At 38.1% G+C, this 19568-nt stretch overlaps 2 protein-coding genes across 2 annotated transcripts; both read left to right on the forward strand.

The window, feature by feature from the left end:
- Nucleotides 1–14555: 14555 nt before the first annotated feature.
- LOC129354170 (zymogen granule membrane protein 16-like) lies at nucleotides 14556–15754 on the forward strand. Its single transcript, XM_055023681.1, has 4 exons — nucleotides 14556–14643; nucleotides 14737–14789; nucleotides 14930–15053; nucleotides 15130–15754. The coding sequence occupies exons 2-4, from the start codon at nucleotides 14738–14740 to the stop codon at nucleotides 15461–15463; spliced, it is 510 nt and encodes a 169-aa protein (XP_054879656.1). The 5' UTR covers nucleotides 14556–14643; nucleotide 14737; the 3' UTR covers nucleotides 15464–15754.
- A 633-nt stretch (nucleotides 15755–16387) lies between these two features.
- LOC129354158 (zymogen granule membrane protein 16-like) lies at nucleotides 16388–19081 on the forward strand. Its single transcript, XM_055023671.1, has 2 exons — nucleotides 16388–16392; nucleotides 18588–19081. Exons 1-2 carry the CDS (start codon nucleotides 16388–16390, stop codon nucleotides 18904–18906), a joined length of 324 nt encoding a protein of 107 aa, XP_054879646.1. The 3' UTR covers nucleotides 18907–19081.
- Nucleotides 19082–19568: the final 487 nt, after the last annotated feature.

Consider the following 19568-nt stretch of genomic DNA (forward strand, 5'->3'; position numbering starts at 1 on the left):
TGTCTAATTGAACACACTTCTGTACAATAAAAGGGTGTGTCCTCCAAACAAAGGGAGAACAACACGAAAGCCAAACCGGTGCGAGTTTCTTGATGTCACGCTGAACGCTGTGCCGAAAACTGATTCTGCTAACAGGTTATGGGCCCAGAATCAATGAAGAAACAGGTGAATGTCTCGACAGACCGTGAACACCTGCTGTGTAAGTAAACGAGGAAAATGAACAGAAAAGAAAAAGACATGGCACACAGCCGCTGGTCAAGACTTCTTTTGATGGAGATGAGAAAAATTATGAACTATGGGAAACCAAGTTTTTAGGACATCTTCGACTGCAAGGGTTGAAACAGACAATTTTGACAAGTCCCTCCGATGATGACGATGAAGAGGAACACGCGAAGAAAAATGCTGAAGCTTATGCCGAGCTCATTCAGTTTTTGGATGACAAGAGTCTATCACTTATCATGCATGACGCGGCAGACGATGGACGTGCGGCACTTGGAATCCTGCCGGCCCATTATGCCGACAAAGGAAAGCCCAGAGTAATTAACTTGTGCAATGAACTGACTTCGCTGCAGAAATCACCCAGTGAATCGGTTACAGAGTACATCATCAGAGCTGAGACCGCGATCACCGCTTTAAGGAATGCAGGTGAGGTGCTGAGCGATGGACTTTTGATCGCCATGATCCTGAAAGGACTTCCAGGGACATTTAAGCCATTTGCTGTTTACATTACGCAAAGCGAAGATGGTGATAAATTGACTTTTGCAGAGTTTAAGACTAAACTCAGAAGTTTTGAAGACATTGAGAATATGCGTGCTACAGTATCTGAAGACGATGTGATGAAAGCTAAAGCACATTCTGGCACAAAATGCGCACCAAGAGGCGCAAATGATCCTGGAGCAGGAAATTCTGAGATCGTGTGTTTTAAATGTGGGATGAAAGGCCACATCAGCAGAACCTGCCAGCGGAAGCAATGGTGCAGTTACTGTAAGAATAACAGTCACAGCAACGCAACCTGCAGACGGAGAAAACAACGGGACAACGCACGGAAAGTAGCCGAAGAGACGGGCGGCGACAAAGAGTTTGCATTCCGGGTGAGCGACGCTGACACGCGAGTGGACATCAGGAGGAGAGGTCTGATGGTGGACGCTGGTGCAACATCGCATATAATCACCGACATCGGGAAGTTTCGGAAGCTTGAGTTTCCAGGCCGAGACGCACTGCGTGGAATTGGGATCCAGGTGTTTTGGGGTTGCTAAGCAACGAGGAGACGCGGAAGTGTGTTTGATCGACAACAGAGGTCGACGTCTTAAAACGGTGCTGAGGAACGCATTGTACATCCCTTCATATCCGCAGGACATCTTCTCAGTGAAAGCTGCAACATCCAGCGGAGCAACGGTGATCTTCAAAGAAGGAAAGAACGTTCTTCTCAGACGATACCAAGTTCCCCATTCACGTATGTAACAAATTGTATTATTTGCAAACGACGGACAATGAATGTGGTGATCAGTGTAAAAAATGTTATGACTTACAAGGTTGGCATGAGATTCTTGGACATTGCAATTCCAGAGATGTACTGAAGCTAGAAAATGTTGTTCATGGCATGGAAATTAAAGGGAGAGGTGAACCAATGCCATATTGTGAAGTTTGCACAAAAGGAAAATTTGTTCAAACTAGGAACAAGGAGCCAGATGCAAGAGCTAAAGAACCACTAGCAATGGTCCACACAGATTTAGCAGGACCTATAGATCCAATGTCAAAAGATGGTCACAGATATGCATTATCCTTCACACATGATTATTCCAGTGCAGTCTTTGTATATTTTTTTAAAAACAAGAGTGATACAGTACAAGCTACTGAAAAGTTTATTGCTGACATGACCCCACATGGAAAGATTAAATGTATGAGGTCAGATAATGGTACAGAATTCACAGGAAAAGAGTATCAGGCATTACTGAGCAGAAATAGTATCAGACACGAGACCTCCGCACCATATTCTCCACATCAAAATGGTACGGCAGAACGAAACTGGAGAACTTTATTTGACATGGCTAGATGTATGTTAATCGATGGTGAGTTACCAAAAATGTTATGGCCATATGCAGTTCAGACAGCTGCTGTAGTGCGAAACAGATGTTTTAATAATCGCACAAAACAAACACCTTACTTCATGTTGACAGGCAGACAGCCTAACATTTCTAGGATGCACAAGTTTGGATGCGTTTGTTACACTTACAAACGAGAGAAAGGGAAGCTGGATTCAAGGTGTGAAAAAGGCATTTTTATAGGGTATGACAAGAATAGCCCAGCTTATATGGTCTACTATCCAAACAGCAGGAAAATCCAGAAACACAGGCTTGTGGAAATTGTATCCAGAGCGAAAAATGAGACTGTAACTTTGGATGATGATGATGATGATATGATAAGAATTAGTCCCAAAGCAACCAAAACTTCAGATGCTGATCCAGTAAATCAGGACCCGAGCATAGAAAAAGAACCAATGGCGAGTACCAGTCACACAACAAAACATGAAGAACCTGAGAGGCGATACCCTGTCAGAGAAAGAAAGAAACCAGATTATTTAGATGACTATGTATGTAGCATTGATGATGAAGAGCAAATAGCTAACATTGATTATTGTTACAGACTGATAAGTGGAGTACCTCAAACCTACAAAGAAGCTGTAACGTCTGTGAATGCAAAAGAGTGGGTTACAGCAATGGATGAGGAAATGCAGTCATTACAGGACAATGTTACTTTTTCCCTGACCAACTTACCTGAGGGTAAAGCTGTAGTGGGGGGTAAATGGGTGTATACAATCAAAAAGAATAATGATGGATCAGATAAATATAAGGCTAGATATGTTGCTAAGGGATTCAGTCAAAAGAAAGGAGTGAACTATGATGAAACCTTTTCACCAACTGCTAGCATGACAAGCATCAGTGTTGATGCAAAAGGTAGCACAGGAGAACATGTTTGTTCACCAGATGGATGTAAAGACAGCATATTTACATGCTCCAATTGAATGTGAACTTTATATTGAACAACCAGAGGGCTACAAGAAGGAATCTCAAGAAAATGAGAAACTGGTGTATAAACTGCAAAAATGTCTTTATGGACTCAAACAGTCGGGCAGAAACTGGAAGAAAATGTTGCATGACTACCTATGTGAAATCAAGTTTGTTCAAAACCCTGCTGATAATTGTGTTTACACAAAGATTAATGATACTGAAACTGTGCATATCATTATATGGGTCGATGATTTGATTATTGCTGCCAGTGATACGAATATTCTTAAAGATGTAAAAGAGAAACTTGCATCCAAATTTAAGATGAAGGACTTAGGAAAGTTGGCACATTTTCTTGGCATTGACTTTGAAAAAGAGGCTGACAGTGTTAAAATGTTACAGTCGAAGTATGTGAAGAAAATACTGGAAAAGTTTGACATGCAGAACTGTAAGCCACGAACTACCCCTTGTGAGCAGAAACTTAATTATGATGATAATGCTGAAGTAATGAGTGATGTCAGAAAATACAGGGAGGCAGTAGGAAGCTTAATCTATTTGTCAACATGTACAAGACCAGATTTAAGCTATGTAGTAAGTAAACTGGCACAGTACTTTGCAAACCCAACCACAGAGCAGTGGAATACTGTAAAGCATGTTTTTAGGTATCTAAGAGGCACACAAGATAAAGAACTATGTTTTAAAAGGGGTGCCTGTGATAACCTTATATATGCATACAGTGATGCTGATTGGGCAGGTGACGTATCCGATCGAAGGAGTACAACAGGTTACTGTATGAGTCTAAATAAAGATGGTCCGTTAGTCTCATGGAAGACCAAAAGACAGCCTACAGTAGCTCTATCTACATGTGATGCAGAGTACATGGCACTAGCTGCTACTATACAGGAATGCTTTTTCTTGAAACAACTGTTGTTCAACATGGATGGTCTGGATTATTTAGCTAAGATTTATGAGGACAATCAGGGTACCATATCCTTAGCCAAAAATCCTGTGAATAGACAAAGATGTAAACATATTGATACTAAATATCATTTTGTCAGAACAGTTGTAAATGAAGGAAAAGTATTTCTAGAGTACTGTCCAACTAATGAAATGGTTGCAGATGTACTAACTAAACCAGCAACAAAGATTAAGTTGAGGAAGTATGAAATGTTTATGTTTGGCGAATCATGAATGTATTTTGGTTGAAATATCAAGAGTCAGAGGAAGCTACCCAAATGTGAGCAAGTGGGGGTGTTGACATTATGAATGTTTTTGTGCTCTCATTTGTTGTTGTTGTTTTTTTTTTCTCATTATTGGATTATTGTGTCACATCACGTGACCTGTCTAATTGAACACACTTGTGTACAATTAAAGGGTGTGTCCTCCAAACAAAGGGAGAACAAAACGAAAGCCAAACCGGTGCGAGTTTCTTGATGTCACGCTGAACGCTGTGCCGAAAACTGATTCTGCTAACACCCTCCCTTCCTTACTTCCTTAGTGTAATGCCCAGCACACATTATGTCGCGAATTGTTGACTCATTATCAAAACCTCAGAGACACATTAGCCGACAGAAATCCTAGATATAAAGGTTCATCGAACCATGTTGTGTCCAACAATGGGCACAAAATAATAAGTCCAGTTCACTAACTTTGAAACCAGGCATTAATCAATTCCTCACTACAATCTATCTGCAATGCATGTGGCTTGTGTCAGTCCTGACTAAATGAAAATCATTATAACCTATTTATGTCACGTTAACGAAGAACAGCTGAAAAGTTACGGGGTTTTCTGGTAGAAATTTAACTTCTCCCCTAGTTATTTATGTTTTTTTTGCACGAACTGTTGAATAAACATTCATGTTGTTTCCGATGTCCGCTGCACTTCGGGTTGCATCGTGTCAGCTGTTCGGGATTCCCTCCGTGTTTCCCCTCAGAAAGCACGAGGAGAATCCGCGCTTTCTGATTGGCTACCGGTCACAGTCAACAAGCTGCGTCACTCTCCCAGTCTGGGTAAATCTTTGATTTAGATCGGAGCGGCCACAACGATCTTCCGTAACACACAAGTCACAATCTCTGAACGAATATCGTTCTAAGATTGTCATCGGGGTAAAAAATCCTGTATTTTAAACTATTGCATCAGGAAGTCGGATTCTTCTCTATTTAAATCTAATTATTACTGAAGGCCAATATACAATACTGACATCATAATCTGCACTCTTTTGGTTGAATGCAGTGTTTATTTCCACTTTGGCTTTATGTTGTTTAGTTTTTATTCAAGTACATTTATTGTTAATGGAGACTGAGAATCTATTTTATTTTTGGTTTTGGTTTTATTTATTTTGTGTATCAGTCCCAGTGTTAAGTGTCCTTTTGAAAGTAAAGTGTTTCTATCTTTGGCAGGAAACCGCATGTATTATTACGTAATTTCCATTAAATCAGTGTATAAAGGTCTTCAAACAATATTATCGTTTATTGCACAAATTTTTTGAAACAATTAATCGCCCAGCAAAATCTGTTATCGTGACAGGCCTAATTTCCAAACATATTCTATGTTGAGGTTCACGAAAGAATTGATTTTGTTAAAAATTGGAATGAAAGACTGGAGGGATTTCATGTCTATAGAGCTGAAAATTGTTGTATTTGTTAAATGGGATCATTTGGATCTTCACCTTTAGATACTTGGAGATGTGCAGCCATGACATTTTCCTTCTGAGATCTGTTGTAGTTTTTGGCATATTCTCTATCAAAAAAGAATTATGATAAACTGTATGTTATTGTATTAACATGCTGTTTATGTCAAACTGTATGTAGTGTGTGCAATGTGAAGAGCAGAGGGCTCAGCTCAGAGCCCTGAGGAGAGCCAGTACTGATGCTGATAGATGAAGAGACATTGTGGACCATTGTGACTAATTTCATGCATTATCAGTTTGACTCCCTTCCAGAACATTCCACTTGATTGGACTTGAGGGATTGATTTGTATTATTCTGTACAATAGAGAAAGTTTGTGGGGATTATTATCATTATTATTTTTTAACTCGACAATAGAATGTATATGATGATTGAGTTTGTTAAAAAAAAATTAGCAGAAAAGTATTAGTGATAGTTTTGCCTTTAAAGTAAAATGAGATTGAAACTGATTTGAAAAGTTGGAAAACAATCAAATCTCTGACTGGCGGTTGCCCATCTTTGTCTCACTTTTCGAGTGCTAGGTGAATGATATTTCACCCTATTTGCTCAAATTATCCAGAATAAACAATGTGAATGTCGACTGTCATAAAGTCTCCAAGAAGAAGAATAGGAGGAAGAACAATGAGATGGCGGATGTTCTGTTTTGTTGAATGTTTGAGTTTCTCTAATAAATATCTCCAGTCCAGCTTTAACGAGTTGTCATGGAAAAATTACAGTAAGGTCACATCTGCTAGTCATGTCATGTGAAATGTTTGTGAACTCTGACCAAAAGAATTGAATTTCTTGTAAAGAACTATTTGGGTTACTTGTACAAGGCTGGAAGGTTGTTTTCCACAGCTGAATAAGAACCAGACCGTCTTGCCCTTGTTTTTCCTTCCTTATCATTGTATAAAAACTTGCATGTTGTCTCTGTAGTTTGGTTGATTATTATTGTCTTCAATAATTTAGTGGGTTTTTTTTTTGTCTTAGTTGTATTTTTCTCTTTTCTGTTGCAGCTTATTCTGTTACTAGGAAAAGATTTTAGGTTCTGCAAAGAGAACTGGCACTTTATGAGAAATCTGTAGCTGTAATGATCGTAGGATCCACAAGGTGGCGGTAATGCGATGACATGAACGAACGACAGTCTTAAAACCCCGAAGAAGAAGAAAAAGTAGTAGTAGAAGAAAAAGAAGTAGAAGAAGACTAAGAGGACGGCACGTGGTCTGTGTTGTTGAATGTTTGAGTTTTTCTCTAATAAATATCTCCAGTCCAGCTTAAACCAGTGAATCAGCGAGCAGTGAACTGCAGAAACATTGACAGAGTTTAAAGAAATCATCGTCCAGTCGGAGGAAGAGATGGATGATCAGCGCAGACTGCTTGATTTCTCCCGGACTCCCCAGATCATCTTACACCGAATAGGTAGGAAACAGCAGCGTTTGGATGCAGGTTAAGGTCTAAATGTCTGCACCTTTCTGCATGAGGATCATTTTAGTAAACGCTCTTTTCCCGGATAAATGTTTTGTTAGCAGGTAAATGAAGGCAGACATCACAATGAGAATGGCTGATTTATGGAGAGAAAATGACCTTTTTATGGCTCTTCCTCCTTTAACTACTGAGTTTTTCTTTTGAAAACGGGAGAAATGTGAACAATGCAGCGCGAGGTTAGTAAAGAAAGCAGCATAAACTAATAATAGCGGTGTTAGAAGCTGTAAAATGTAATAATTTGTAATAAATAAATTGTTGTGGCGATTGTTTGCTTCATACGTAGATAAAAGAAGTTCAATGTCCAAAAAACTTGAAGATTCCTTTTATAGTTTATTTCTCCAGTTTAACAAGCAAATAATAAAAATAAACTTTTCATTAGTGATGTGCCGAGTAATCCAGGAGGATTTTAATGAAGCACATAAAACAGAGAACTCACCTAAACCAGAATACAGTTAAAGTTTTTATTTTTAGTAATAAATCGTTGCCCCTGGTGAAACAGCGAATAACAAGCCAATCACAACTCTCTGTTTTCTATTTGTTTCTAGTTTCCTTTTTGATGCAGCCATTGTTTCATACAAACAGATTAATCAGAATCACAAACATCTTTTACTTGTTTACTCATTGTAAGGCTTCGTGTTGTTTTCACGTTGCCTATTTTACATATATTGTCCACTTGATGTCACAGTGGAGCATATGAAGCACCGCGGTGCATCGGCTCATGAGTCCATGATGGGATGGAGTTCCTCAGAGCTTCATGAAGCTTCATCTCACCATCACTACTTTTCATTGTTTCTTCTCCTGCTCTGGTCAAAACCCACAGGCCCAACCAGTGCATGCTGGTCCTTTACCAGTCCCCATACTTACAGGAAATGGACCCACAGTTCTTCCTGTCTAACTTAGAAAAGCAAGTAACAAAGGAACTGTTTTAAATGTTGAATGAATTCTCCTATTTAATTCAGTAAAGTTAACAATTACTCTTTTTGTCTGTTTTCTTCTGCAGATTGCCTGCAATGTAACGTTTATAACCAGGAGAGGAGATCCACTCTGGACCAGGAGGAGTTTGAACCTCTGCAGGTGAAACAAGAACAGGAAGAGCCAGAAGATCATCAGATAAAAGAAGAACAGGAGGATCTAGAACACCTGCAGATAAAAGAGGAAGAGAAAGAAGTTTACTGCAGTCATAGTGAAGAACTGATTGAATTAAAACAGGAGACTGATACCTGCATGGTGGTTCCTGTTGATGAGCAAACATACCAAACTGAATCAGAACTAAACAGGAACCAAGACATCTTAAAAAAGCCTGATGAAACTGAGAACCAAAATCAGGAAAGAAGGAAACCTTTTTCATGTGTCATCTGTAAAAAGCATTTGACTTTCAAATCTGTTTTTGATGCTCACATGAGGATTCACACTGGTGAAAAGCCGTTTTCATGTGTGAACTGTGGAAAAAGTTTTAGTGAAAAACGGGCATTAACTAAGCACATGAGGATTCACACTGGTGAAAAGCCGTTTTCATGTGTGAAATGTGGAAAAAGTTTTAGTCAAAAACAGAACTTAGCTCAGCACATGAGGATTCACACTGGTGAAAAGCCGTTTTCATGTGTGGACTGTGGAAAAAGTTTTAGTCAAAAAAAGAGTTTAACTCGGCACATGAGGATTCACACTGGTGAAAAGCCGTTTTCATGTGGGAAATGTGGAAAAAGTTTTAGTCAAAAACTTTGTTTAACTCAGCACATGAGGATTCACACTGGTGAAAAGCCGTTTTCATGTGTGGACTGTGGAAAAAGTTTTAGTAAAAAACAGAATTTAACTCGACACATGAGGATTCACACTGGTGAAAAGCCTTTTTCATGTGGAAACTGTGGAAAATGTTTTAGTCATAAACATAATTTAACTAAGCACATGAGGATTCACACTGGTGAAAAGCCGTTTTCATGTGTGAACTGTGGAAAAAGTTTTAGTAAAAAACAGAATTTAACTCGACACATGATGATTCACACTGGTGAAAAGCCGTTTTCATGTGTGAACTGTGGAAAATGTTTTAGTGAAAAACATAATTTAACTAAGCACATGAGGATTCACACTGGTGAAAAGCCGTAGAAGTATTTCCGATATAGGCCTATCGCGATAAACGATAAATCAATTAATCACACAATAAATTAAAACTATCAACCTCATTTCAATTATCGTCTATATCGTTTCTTCCTGCCTTTTTACCTTACTGTTGGTTCTCTTACACTGAATGAAAAAAGGCTCCACTCCACTGACCCTCCCTTCCTTACTTCCTTAGTGTAATGCCCAGCACACATTATGTCGCGAATTGTTGACTCATTATCAAAACCTCAGAGACACATTAGCCGACAGAAATCCTAGATATAAAGGTTTGATCGAACCATGTTGTGTCCAACAATGGGCACAAAATAATAAGTCCAGTTCACTAACTTTGAAACCAGGCATTAATCAATTCCTCACTACAATCTATCTGCAATGCATGTGGCTTGTGTCAGTCCTGACTAAATGAAAATCATTATAACCTATTTATGTCACGTTAACGAAGAACAGCTGAAAAGTTACGGGGTTTTCTGGTAGAAATTTAACTTCTCCCCTAGTTATTTATGTTTTTTTTTTTTGCACGAACTGTTGAATAAACATTCATGTTGTTTCCGATGTCCGCTGGACTTCGGGTTGCATCGTGTCAGCTGTTCGGGATTCCCTCCGTGTTTCCCCTCAGAAAGCACGAGGAGAATCCGCGCTTTCTGATTGGCTACCGGTCACAGTCAACAAGCTGCGTCACTCTCCCAGTCTGGGTAAATCTTTGATTTAGATCGGATTTACCCAGATTATTATGTAATTTCCATTAAATCAGTGTATAAAGGTCTTCAAATAATATTATCGTTTATTGCACAAATTTTTTGAGACAATTAATCGCCCAGCAAAATCTGTTATCGTGACAGGCCTAATTTCCAAACATATCCTATGTTGAGGTTCACGAAAGAATTGATTTTGTTAAAAATTGGAATGAAAGACTGGAGGGATTTCATGTCTATAGAGCTGAAAATTGTTGTATTTGTTAAATGGGATCATTTGGATCTTCACCTTTAGATACTTGGAGATGTGCAGCCATGACATTTTCCTTCCCAGATCTGTTGTAGTTTTTGGCATATTCTGTATCAAAAAAGAATTATGATAAACTGTATGTTATTGTATTAACATGCTGTTTATGTCAAACTGTATGTAGTGTGTGCAATGTGAAGAGCAGAGGGCTCAGCTCAGAGCCCTGAGGAGAGCCAGTACTGATGCTGATAGATGAAGAGACATTGTGGTCCATTGTGACTAATTTCATGCATTATCAGTTTGACTCCCTTCCAGAACATTCCCACTTGATTGGACTTGAGGGATTGATTTGTATTATTCTGTACAATAGAGAAAGTTTGTGGGGATTATTTTTTTGTTTTGTTTTTTTAACTCAACAATAGAATGTATATGATGATTGAGTTTGTTAAAAAAAAAAATTAGCAGAAAAGTATTAGTGATAGTTTTGCCTTTAAAGTAAAATGAGATTGAAACTGATTTAAAAAGTTGGAAAACAACCGAATCTCTGACCGGCGGTTGCCCATCTTTGTCTCACTTTTCGAGTGCTAGGTGAATGATATTTCACCCTATTTGCTCAAATTATCCAGAAGGGGAAGTTAATGCAACAATGTGAATGTCGACTGTCATAAAGTCTCCAAGAAGAAGAATAGGAGGAAGAACAATGAGATGGCGGATGGTCTGTTTTGTTGAATGTTTGAGTTTCTCTAATAAAGAAACACAAACAAATAAATATCTCCAGTCTAGGTTAAACTTGATGATCAAACATACCAAACTGAATCAGAACCAAATGGGAACCAAGACATCTTCTATGAGCCTGATGAAGATGAGAACCAACATCAGAAGAGAAGAACATTTTTATGTGTGACCTGTGGAAAACGTTTTCATCAAAATCGAAAATTAACTGAGCACGAGGATTCACACAGGTGAAAAGCCTTATTCATGTGTGAACTGTGGAAAAAGTTTTTTTTCACAAAGTTAGTTTAACTCAGCACATGATGATTCACACAGGTGAAAAGCTGTAGAAGTATTTTTCATGTGTGTCTTATGTTGAGGTTCACTGTTTAATAGATTTGGTTAAAAACTAAAATTAAAGTCTGGCGGGATTTCATGACAATAAAGCTGAGAAATTGTAGTATTTCTTAAATGTGATCATTTAGATCTTAACATTGAGATACTTAGAGATGTGAAACATTTTCCTTGACAGATGCTTTGTTTTTTTTTATGGCATATTCTGTAGCAAAAATAATTCCAAACTGTATTGTTGTAAAATCAACCATTCAATAAAATGACATGAATCATAACAAAATTGGGTGATAAATTGTATTAGGTGACATTAAATGCCCTTTTGGCTCATGGGTATAAACTGATCTTCAGTTTGTTTGTCCTTGTTTCAATGCTCCTTTATCTGCAGCCAGTTGGAACAAACTGTGACCGGGTTGTGAGGAGTCTTTTAAAATGTTCTTAGAGAAATGGCAGAGCAGCAAATAGTCCTCTGGGCAGATTTCATGATTATCTGCAGAGTCTTCCTCTGTGCAAAAATTTGTCATTTTTCACTTTCATTCACATAGAACTTTAACAAACTACTGTGGATTTCAACCTATTGGCTTCATTCTTGGCCAGGATGCAGTTAAGGGGTGGGGCTTTAAAAGTTATCAAACAAATTGAGTTTTCGTACATGTTCAGGTGCTGTGGCTGTGCGGCAAATTTGGTGTACTCGTCATCGCAAACAAAACGTTATGATTTTAACTTGAGGTAAATTGGCACAAAACTTGGCATGAATGATCCTGGTTGGATCCCTGACAATGTTGTCATAATCTGACGTCATCTGAGCCCCTCCCCCTCTGAACAGGAAGTTACTTTTTCCTGAAAAGCTCCATCTCTTGACCTAATGAGTGTGATCGTGTGTCTGATGACAGACAACAAGCTGGTCTCACTTTTCTGAAAGTGGCAATGGTGGCGTGGCGACGTGACGGTTTACGCTGCTGCCATACGTTTGGCTATAAATCCCACCTGTTTTAACCGAGCTGGACCAAATTCACTGATTGATCCTTGTCCAACCCCTGGCAGGAATGCGGTCCAATATTTGGTGGGTGTGGACTAATTTCTCCACAGAATCATATTAAAAATCAGCCCTAAGCCACGCTTTGGCCGACAGTCATAAAATTCACCACACATGTACATCTTGACAGAACGTAAAAAAAATTGTTCACCAAAGCCTCAAATCTGACCATTTGCCATGAAACATCAAGGTGGAATAACATCCCCACATAAGCTCCCAGATGGATAAAGCTTCATTTGTGGCATCACAGATCAGAGCTCATCACATTCACATGGCAAATTAGTGACATATTTGTATGGACATAAAATATTGTGGATCTCACCATAAAAGTTTTCCACAGTTTAACAGGTGGTTTCAGCAGATTAATTTACCATCATTTTGCATCTAGTTTAGGACTATATTTCTACATCAACAGAAATGATTTTAGAAAGGTTTTTTCTAATCATAATTGTTCCATTCTACACATAACTGATACGTCAGACCCTTCTGACCTCTTGTCTATACCAGGGGTGGAAATTAGCACAAACCAAATGCAGGTAAAAGTATGAAGTGGCGTGTAAATTGTTGCAACGCACAAAAAAAGAAGAAAAAAAAAGCTGCATTCAGTTTGAACTTCTGTCCAGGGGAAGTCTGACCGTCTGAAATCCAAACTGATGTATTTACTGTCCACATTTGGGGCCCTACGCTGTCATAATTTAACAAAAATTATGCTAAATCTAATTTTTATCGACCGCGACAGCCCATTGGTTGATTTTATTGACAGACATTGGACTTATCCAATGAAATCCCTCTGTCCTCTTCGGCCCGCCCATCAATCCCCTCTGAGGTTATAAATAGCGCCATTTAACAGGTGTCTGAGAAAATGAGCGGAAACGAGACTGAAAAAGACAGAAAAACTACATAAAAGCAAAAAAGCACATAAGCCCATTTAGAAAAATGTGTCAAACTAACCGATATGTTAATTACCAAGCTAACTTGGCCGTTGGCGGAGATTCAGTAGCGGACAAGGAGAGGAAATGAGCGATTCAGGGCCTTTAATATCGTCGGAGGAGGATGATGATGATGTGGTAACACCTTGCTAACACTGAGCTAACACCTTGCTAACACTGAGCTAACACAGAGCTAACACCTAGCTAACACTGAGCTAACACAGAGCTAACACCTAGCTAACACTGAGCTAACACAGAGCTCCAGGTAGTGAGAAAAACTCTGGAGCGACACAAGAATGATGATGATGATGATGATGATGATGATGATGGCCCGTGGAAATGATAATAAACATGTTCTGAGATATTTTAGTAATAATGTTGATTTCAATAAAAAATACGTAATAAGTAAGGAGAAAACAAACAAACAAAAAAAAAAAACAGAAAACAACTATTGATACAATTTAAAAATATTTTAAAATGACTAGACATCTTTAATAAATGATAATAGTTGCCGAACTTTGGAAAGTTCGGCAATCAATATATGATTGCAAGAATTTTAGGGTTGTGTTTGCTGTTAGTAATTACCGTATTTTCCGGACTATATGTCGCAGTTTTTTTCATAGTTTGGCCGGGGGTGCGACTTATAGTCTGGAGCGACTTACGTGTGAATTTTGATGATTTGATTTCTGGAAAGTCTCTTGCATAACCGTTGTTAGGAAAGATGCTGAGCGTACCAAAGGAGCAAGTTTACATGTTATAAACCCACGAAAGTTGTAATTCCAGTTATAGAACATGCCACAGCTGCAATGAAGCCACAAACTTACTGGACAAACTTCTTCCTTGATGCTCATAAAAATAGAAATGTGTTTCTCGTGAAGTCCCAAGATGTTTACTTCCTGGTGAGAACAAAACTAAATCTGTTTACTGTGATTTAACCTGCTGAATTATAAACACGAGAATAAGATATCTGCCCAAACTGTTGAAGAATGATCAGCAGGCAAACGTTTAAAGACACTTTGTCTAGCAAAACAGAATATTTGTAAACCAAAAACCAACCAAACCTTTTTGTTTTCATTCATAACTCTACACTCTGTATTCATTACAGTTGTAGATTTTATAATAATAGCAAACATAACTGCAAAATGATGATGTTTGTCATTTCTGTGCTGGATATCTTCCAGATTACTGGCATGCTGGCTTTGTCAGATAAAACAATTCACCACCTGTCAGCAAGTTCCTGATGCTTCAACATTTTTTTTAAGGTTTGCTGAGCAGCCAATGAAAACATTAGACGTAATTGAACCATGATACAAAAGTGAGATGGTTGAGAACGACACACATAACTCTTTAGTTTTTGACAACGTAGAGCACACTTCAGATTTTAGGAGCAAGACAACTAGTCAGGTAAAATGTTTTTTTATTATTCTTTGTTAGTTTATATTTACAATGTGAAGAGTCTAAGGGTAAAATAGTAAATCTTTTATTTGTCTTATACAGAATGTTTTTTGTTGCCGTCTTTGCTCTGCTGGTTGCCTTTGCTGCGGCTGATCGTAAGTCTCCATGTTGCTCATGAGAAAACATCAATCTCAGAGATGATTAGATAACATTTTCGACTTTGGAGGACGTGTTTTTTATTTTTAAAAGATATTTTGCATCTGACTAGTAACATGTTTGTTTTTTTCCATTCCAGTCAGGCCACATTACTCGTTCTCTCAGCCGGTTGGGTCAGGAGGTGGGAGCTCCTACGCGATCACCGGTCAGGGAAGAATCACCGCTGTGCGAATTTGGGAAAACTATAATAGCCACATCCAAGGGTAAGTTAGCAAGAATTCTTGTTACAACACAAAAGTTTTGCCAGCAGTTATTCACATTATTTCTCTTTTCCTCCAGCATCCAGTTCCGGTACGGATACATCTGGTCCTCTGGTGCTGGCTATACCTACGGAAACAACCAGGAATTTCAGCTGTACGACGGAGAAGCCATCATCCAGATTTCTGGGAAGTATTCCTACTACCTGCAGTCCGTCGTCTTCACAACCAACCGGGGTCGCTCCCTATATGTGGGTCAGCCGTCTGGCACTTCCTTCAACATGTACCCGGATCACCCCGAGGCCGAGCTGATCTTCATCAGCGGCCATGTGAACGGAGGCCTCACCTCCTTGGGAGCCCACTGGGCGATCGTCGATCCGTCCTTGAGCCCAACCAACAGCTCTTCTAGATATTAAGGTCTGAGCAGACGACAGATGTTGGGATCTGAAATCTGAGTCACAACTTTTTTACTGCACTGGTTTAATTGCAATTAAGACTCTTGAAGGATTTATTTTGATTAAAATCCATCCTTCAAGTTGTCGTCATCAGAAATTTAATTCAAGGTCAAATCTGCTGGGTTTTTGTTCTTGCACTTATGTTAAAATCAATTATGATCTTTTTTCTGAAAACACAATGATGTTTATGTTAACTGTTGACTTGAAAATATGATTTATGAATAAACTGCAGCTGCCTTCACTTTTAAAAAACTGTTTGTGGTATTTTTCAGTCAAGACCGTCCATTAATAGCACATCAAAAATATCTCCCAGTTAAGTTTAATACATCATTTAGCCTTGCATTCATAATTAAACACATTATATGTTCTGCAATACTTTACCGTTTCAGCAGTTAATGAGTTCATGGTTAAATCTTTGCAGTATGTGAACCATTTCATATAGAAATTCTGATATATGTTTTTACCACATAAACCAAACCAAACAACTTCAGTCGAGCTCACATTTTCTAAAAACCTGCCATCACAATGTTTTCTGTCACACATTAAAATGCCATTTTGCTGTAAACTAAATAATTAAAATATTTTCTCCTTATCTGATGATCAGATGAGTTTTACCCAGGTTAAATAGAAAGTTCATCCAGTTATTTTCGCTCTCGGTTTACAGCGTCTTGCTTGTGAAGGGTTAGGGTTAGCACAGACAGTTTGCATAATGTAGCATGAGATTAAGTAATGTCAGTATTTTGTCATTGCTGCAATAACTGAGTTGTTGTTGTGTCATAGGTTCAGTAGCAGTGGTGGACATTTAAAGCAAGCTTTTTGAGAGGAAAAGCAAAGGAGGTGGATTTGGAGTGTTTGCTAGCAACTGATGATGTCATCCAGCACACGATGCTGTGAAATGTCGTCTCTGCTGTCCAGAAATTGAGCTGAAAGAATACCCAAACGTATTTTTACAAAGATTCTAGGAGTTTAGCAACACATTTGGATTTTTCTGACATAATAAAGAAGAACATCGGTTCAGTTGGTGCTACTGTTGCCTTGTTGCAGCAAAGTCCAGGGTTTGGATCCCAGGCTGGTGTCTCTCTGTCTCTCTGCATGCAGATTTATGGATGTATGACACAAGCCTGCTTTCATTGAATGTTGAGTGTTTTGTGTCAGTTTTCCATCAGAATACAAACATCATTGTTTGGTCCTGAGTTGTTTTTGATTTATTTTTGAGGTTTGATCATTATTTTGTGTTCCTTAATGTTTTTCTTTGATTAGATCGGTCTTCTTTCTGTTTTACTTTAATTCAGTCCTTCTTAGTGTTTCTAGTTATAGTCATTTCTTGTTTCTGCTTATTCCTTGTTACTCAGTTTGTATCTCTAGTTATTCTAAAGTGTTAGATTCATTTTCTAGTCTCTTGTGTGCTCTGACTCATTTTATCTCTCTTTCCTTGCACCTGCAAGCCTTTAGCTAATGAGCCCAGGTGTTTTGTTCCAGCAACCATCTTCAGTATTTAAACCCGTCTCCTGCTCACACTTTGCTGATTCCTCGTATTATGTTGCCTGTTTCTTCCCTGCTGGATTTTTCATTTCATTTATGGTTTTTGTTCTGCTTTGGCTCCCTGTGTTCCTTTCTTATGGTTTCCTTCGTTTTTTCATGAAACATTCCTTATTTACTTGATGTCTCTGCATATGGTCCCACCATCAAAACACATCCTAGCAATCATTGAGCATTTAAAAATTCTTAACCTGACATTTATAAATAGGATGCTTTCCTGGAATCATTTGCTGATCCGGTTCTTAGAAGTACAGCTCGACATATTTCTAGAAACAGTGGATGATAACTGGTGAAGAAGTTTTATTTCCTGTTACATCTCACAGCAAAAACGAAGGAAAAACAAATGAACACTGCAAACATTTGACTCTACACATTGAAAACAACAGGACTAAAGTTAGTGCACTACACTGTTTGTTAACAAACTGTTCATTTTCTGCAACACATCCAACTGAACTGGGTTCACTGGTGGAGAGAACCAGGAAGGTTATCAGTGGGAAAGCTGTAAAAATATTCCTGGGTGTGTCCCACACTCGTATAAAAGACCTCTGTGCTGAACTAGTTAGAGGAGTAGCTGGACACATATGCTACCACTCTAATTCTCAAGAATAATCGGAAGAAAATTGTAAGTATTTGTTTAAAACTTTATATTACTTAGAAAATCATTAGTTGTTAATTAGACACTCTTTATACTTTAGCAGATCATTGTAATATTTCCTAACTTCCATACAGGGTTGAGTTGCTAATCCTGCAACAAAAAAATTCACTAAACATGTAAGTAAAAACGTTTTTTAATGTTAACTTATTAGTGACATGAACTGAATGAGTCATCATCAATTTGTTTTACAGGATGCAAACGTTGCTATATTTGCTCTGCTGACGGCTTGTGCCTTGGCTGATGGTAAGTGAGTAACTAAATCACTAATACATGCTGAATTTTATTATGTTTCAACATTTAAAAAAAACACATAGGGCTCATGTAGACATGAGTCAGTGTTGAGTCTGCACAAAACCCTGACAAGTCAAAAATACACGGCAAAAACAACAAATCTTACCAGGTACTTCTAGTGTAGGTTCTACAGAAAATATGTTATTACACTTGAAATAAAACAAAACTAACTTACAATCAACTTAGCAGCAACAAATAGAAACTTGTTGTTGTCAATAATTCTTTAATATTGAAGAAAAAGCAGATAAATTACAACAAGACAATTTCCCCATGATGAACGTGAAATAATCTGTCAGTTTAAATAGTATTTTTTTCCATCAATATTAAGAAATTATTTACTAGAAATAAGTCTGTATATATTGCTGATATGCTACTTTTCTGTTAATTTCATTTTAATTCAAGCATACAAAGATAATCAGAATTGAGCACTAAAGCTTGTAGTGTGAACGTAAACAACAATATTTTTAACTTACTGTCTTTTTATGACTAAATTAATTCCATTACAAAAATATTTCTGATGTAACTTGAAGGTACCATCTGTATTTTCTTCCTAAATCATCCCAGATTAACATATGACACCTCACTTCCTGTTTCCTTCAGTTTCCAGTTCTGCTACGGCGTCGTTTGGACTCCGGTCGTCGGCTACGTGTCTGGCGAACCCAACGAGCTGAAGCTGGATGACGATGAAAGAATCATCCAGGTGTCTGGGAAGTACACTCAGTACATCCAGTCGCTGGTCTTTGTCACCAACAAAGGTCGCTCCCTGCATGTCGGCCAGCCTGCTGGCTCTGCCTTCAACATGTATCCGACCCACCCGGACGCCGAGCTGCGTTTCCTCAGAGGCCGGGTCAGTGGGCCGCCCACTGCCCTCCAGGCCCACTGGGCCGTCCTCGATACCAACAGCAGCGAGGGTAATTGAGTGAAAAAAATCATGTTCAAACTGATATTCTCTCCACACTGTTTGGATGATCTTTACTTTAATTTGCAAAATGTTTCCTCATATATTCAAATTTAAATTAAGATCTGCTTCAATGAAAAGACAATTTGTGTTTATTTTCACTGGAAATTCTAATTTTGCATTTTGCTCTGCAGGTTCAACGTAAATGATTTTAGTATTCATAAAAAAATATTAATATGTTTATTTCTTCTTTTGTTTTTGTTTATGAGTCCTAAATATTCTGGACGAATGTAACCTGTATTTCTGTCTAACTTTAATCCCATATGGTTCTAAATCATAATTTTATTTGTCAATGGAAACTTTAATAAAAACTAATCAGAATGTATATGTGGATGGCTTTTCTTTTTTTCTACACACACAAACAAACATGGCTTCCTACATTTAAAAACTGCCCAGTTTAGCTCCAGCTTGTGTTTCCAGTAAATGTTTATTATTGTTCTTACATTAAAAATACATAAATACTCCAGATCTCATCCAGCTGTTGGATTTTAAATGATCAATGAATTTTATTTTTTACCAAGGAAGAAAATCTTGGTGGATTTTTTTGTTATTCTGAGAAACATGGACAGATCCAGTCCATCACAGGCCAACGCAGAACAGACTCACTAACACTTATAAATCGG

This window comes from Poeciliopsis prolifica, unplaced genomic scaffold (genome assembly GCF_027474105.1).
Source record: "Poeciliopsis prolifica strain line A6 unplaced genomic scaffold, Auburn_PproV2 SCAFFOLD105, whole genome shotgun sequence".
NCBI classification, from domain to species: Eukaryota; Metazoa; Chordata; class Actinopteri; order Cyprinodontiformes; family Poeciliidae; genus Poeciliopsis; species Poeciliopsis prolifica.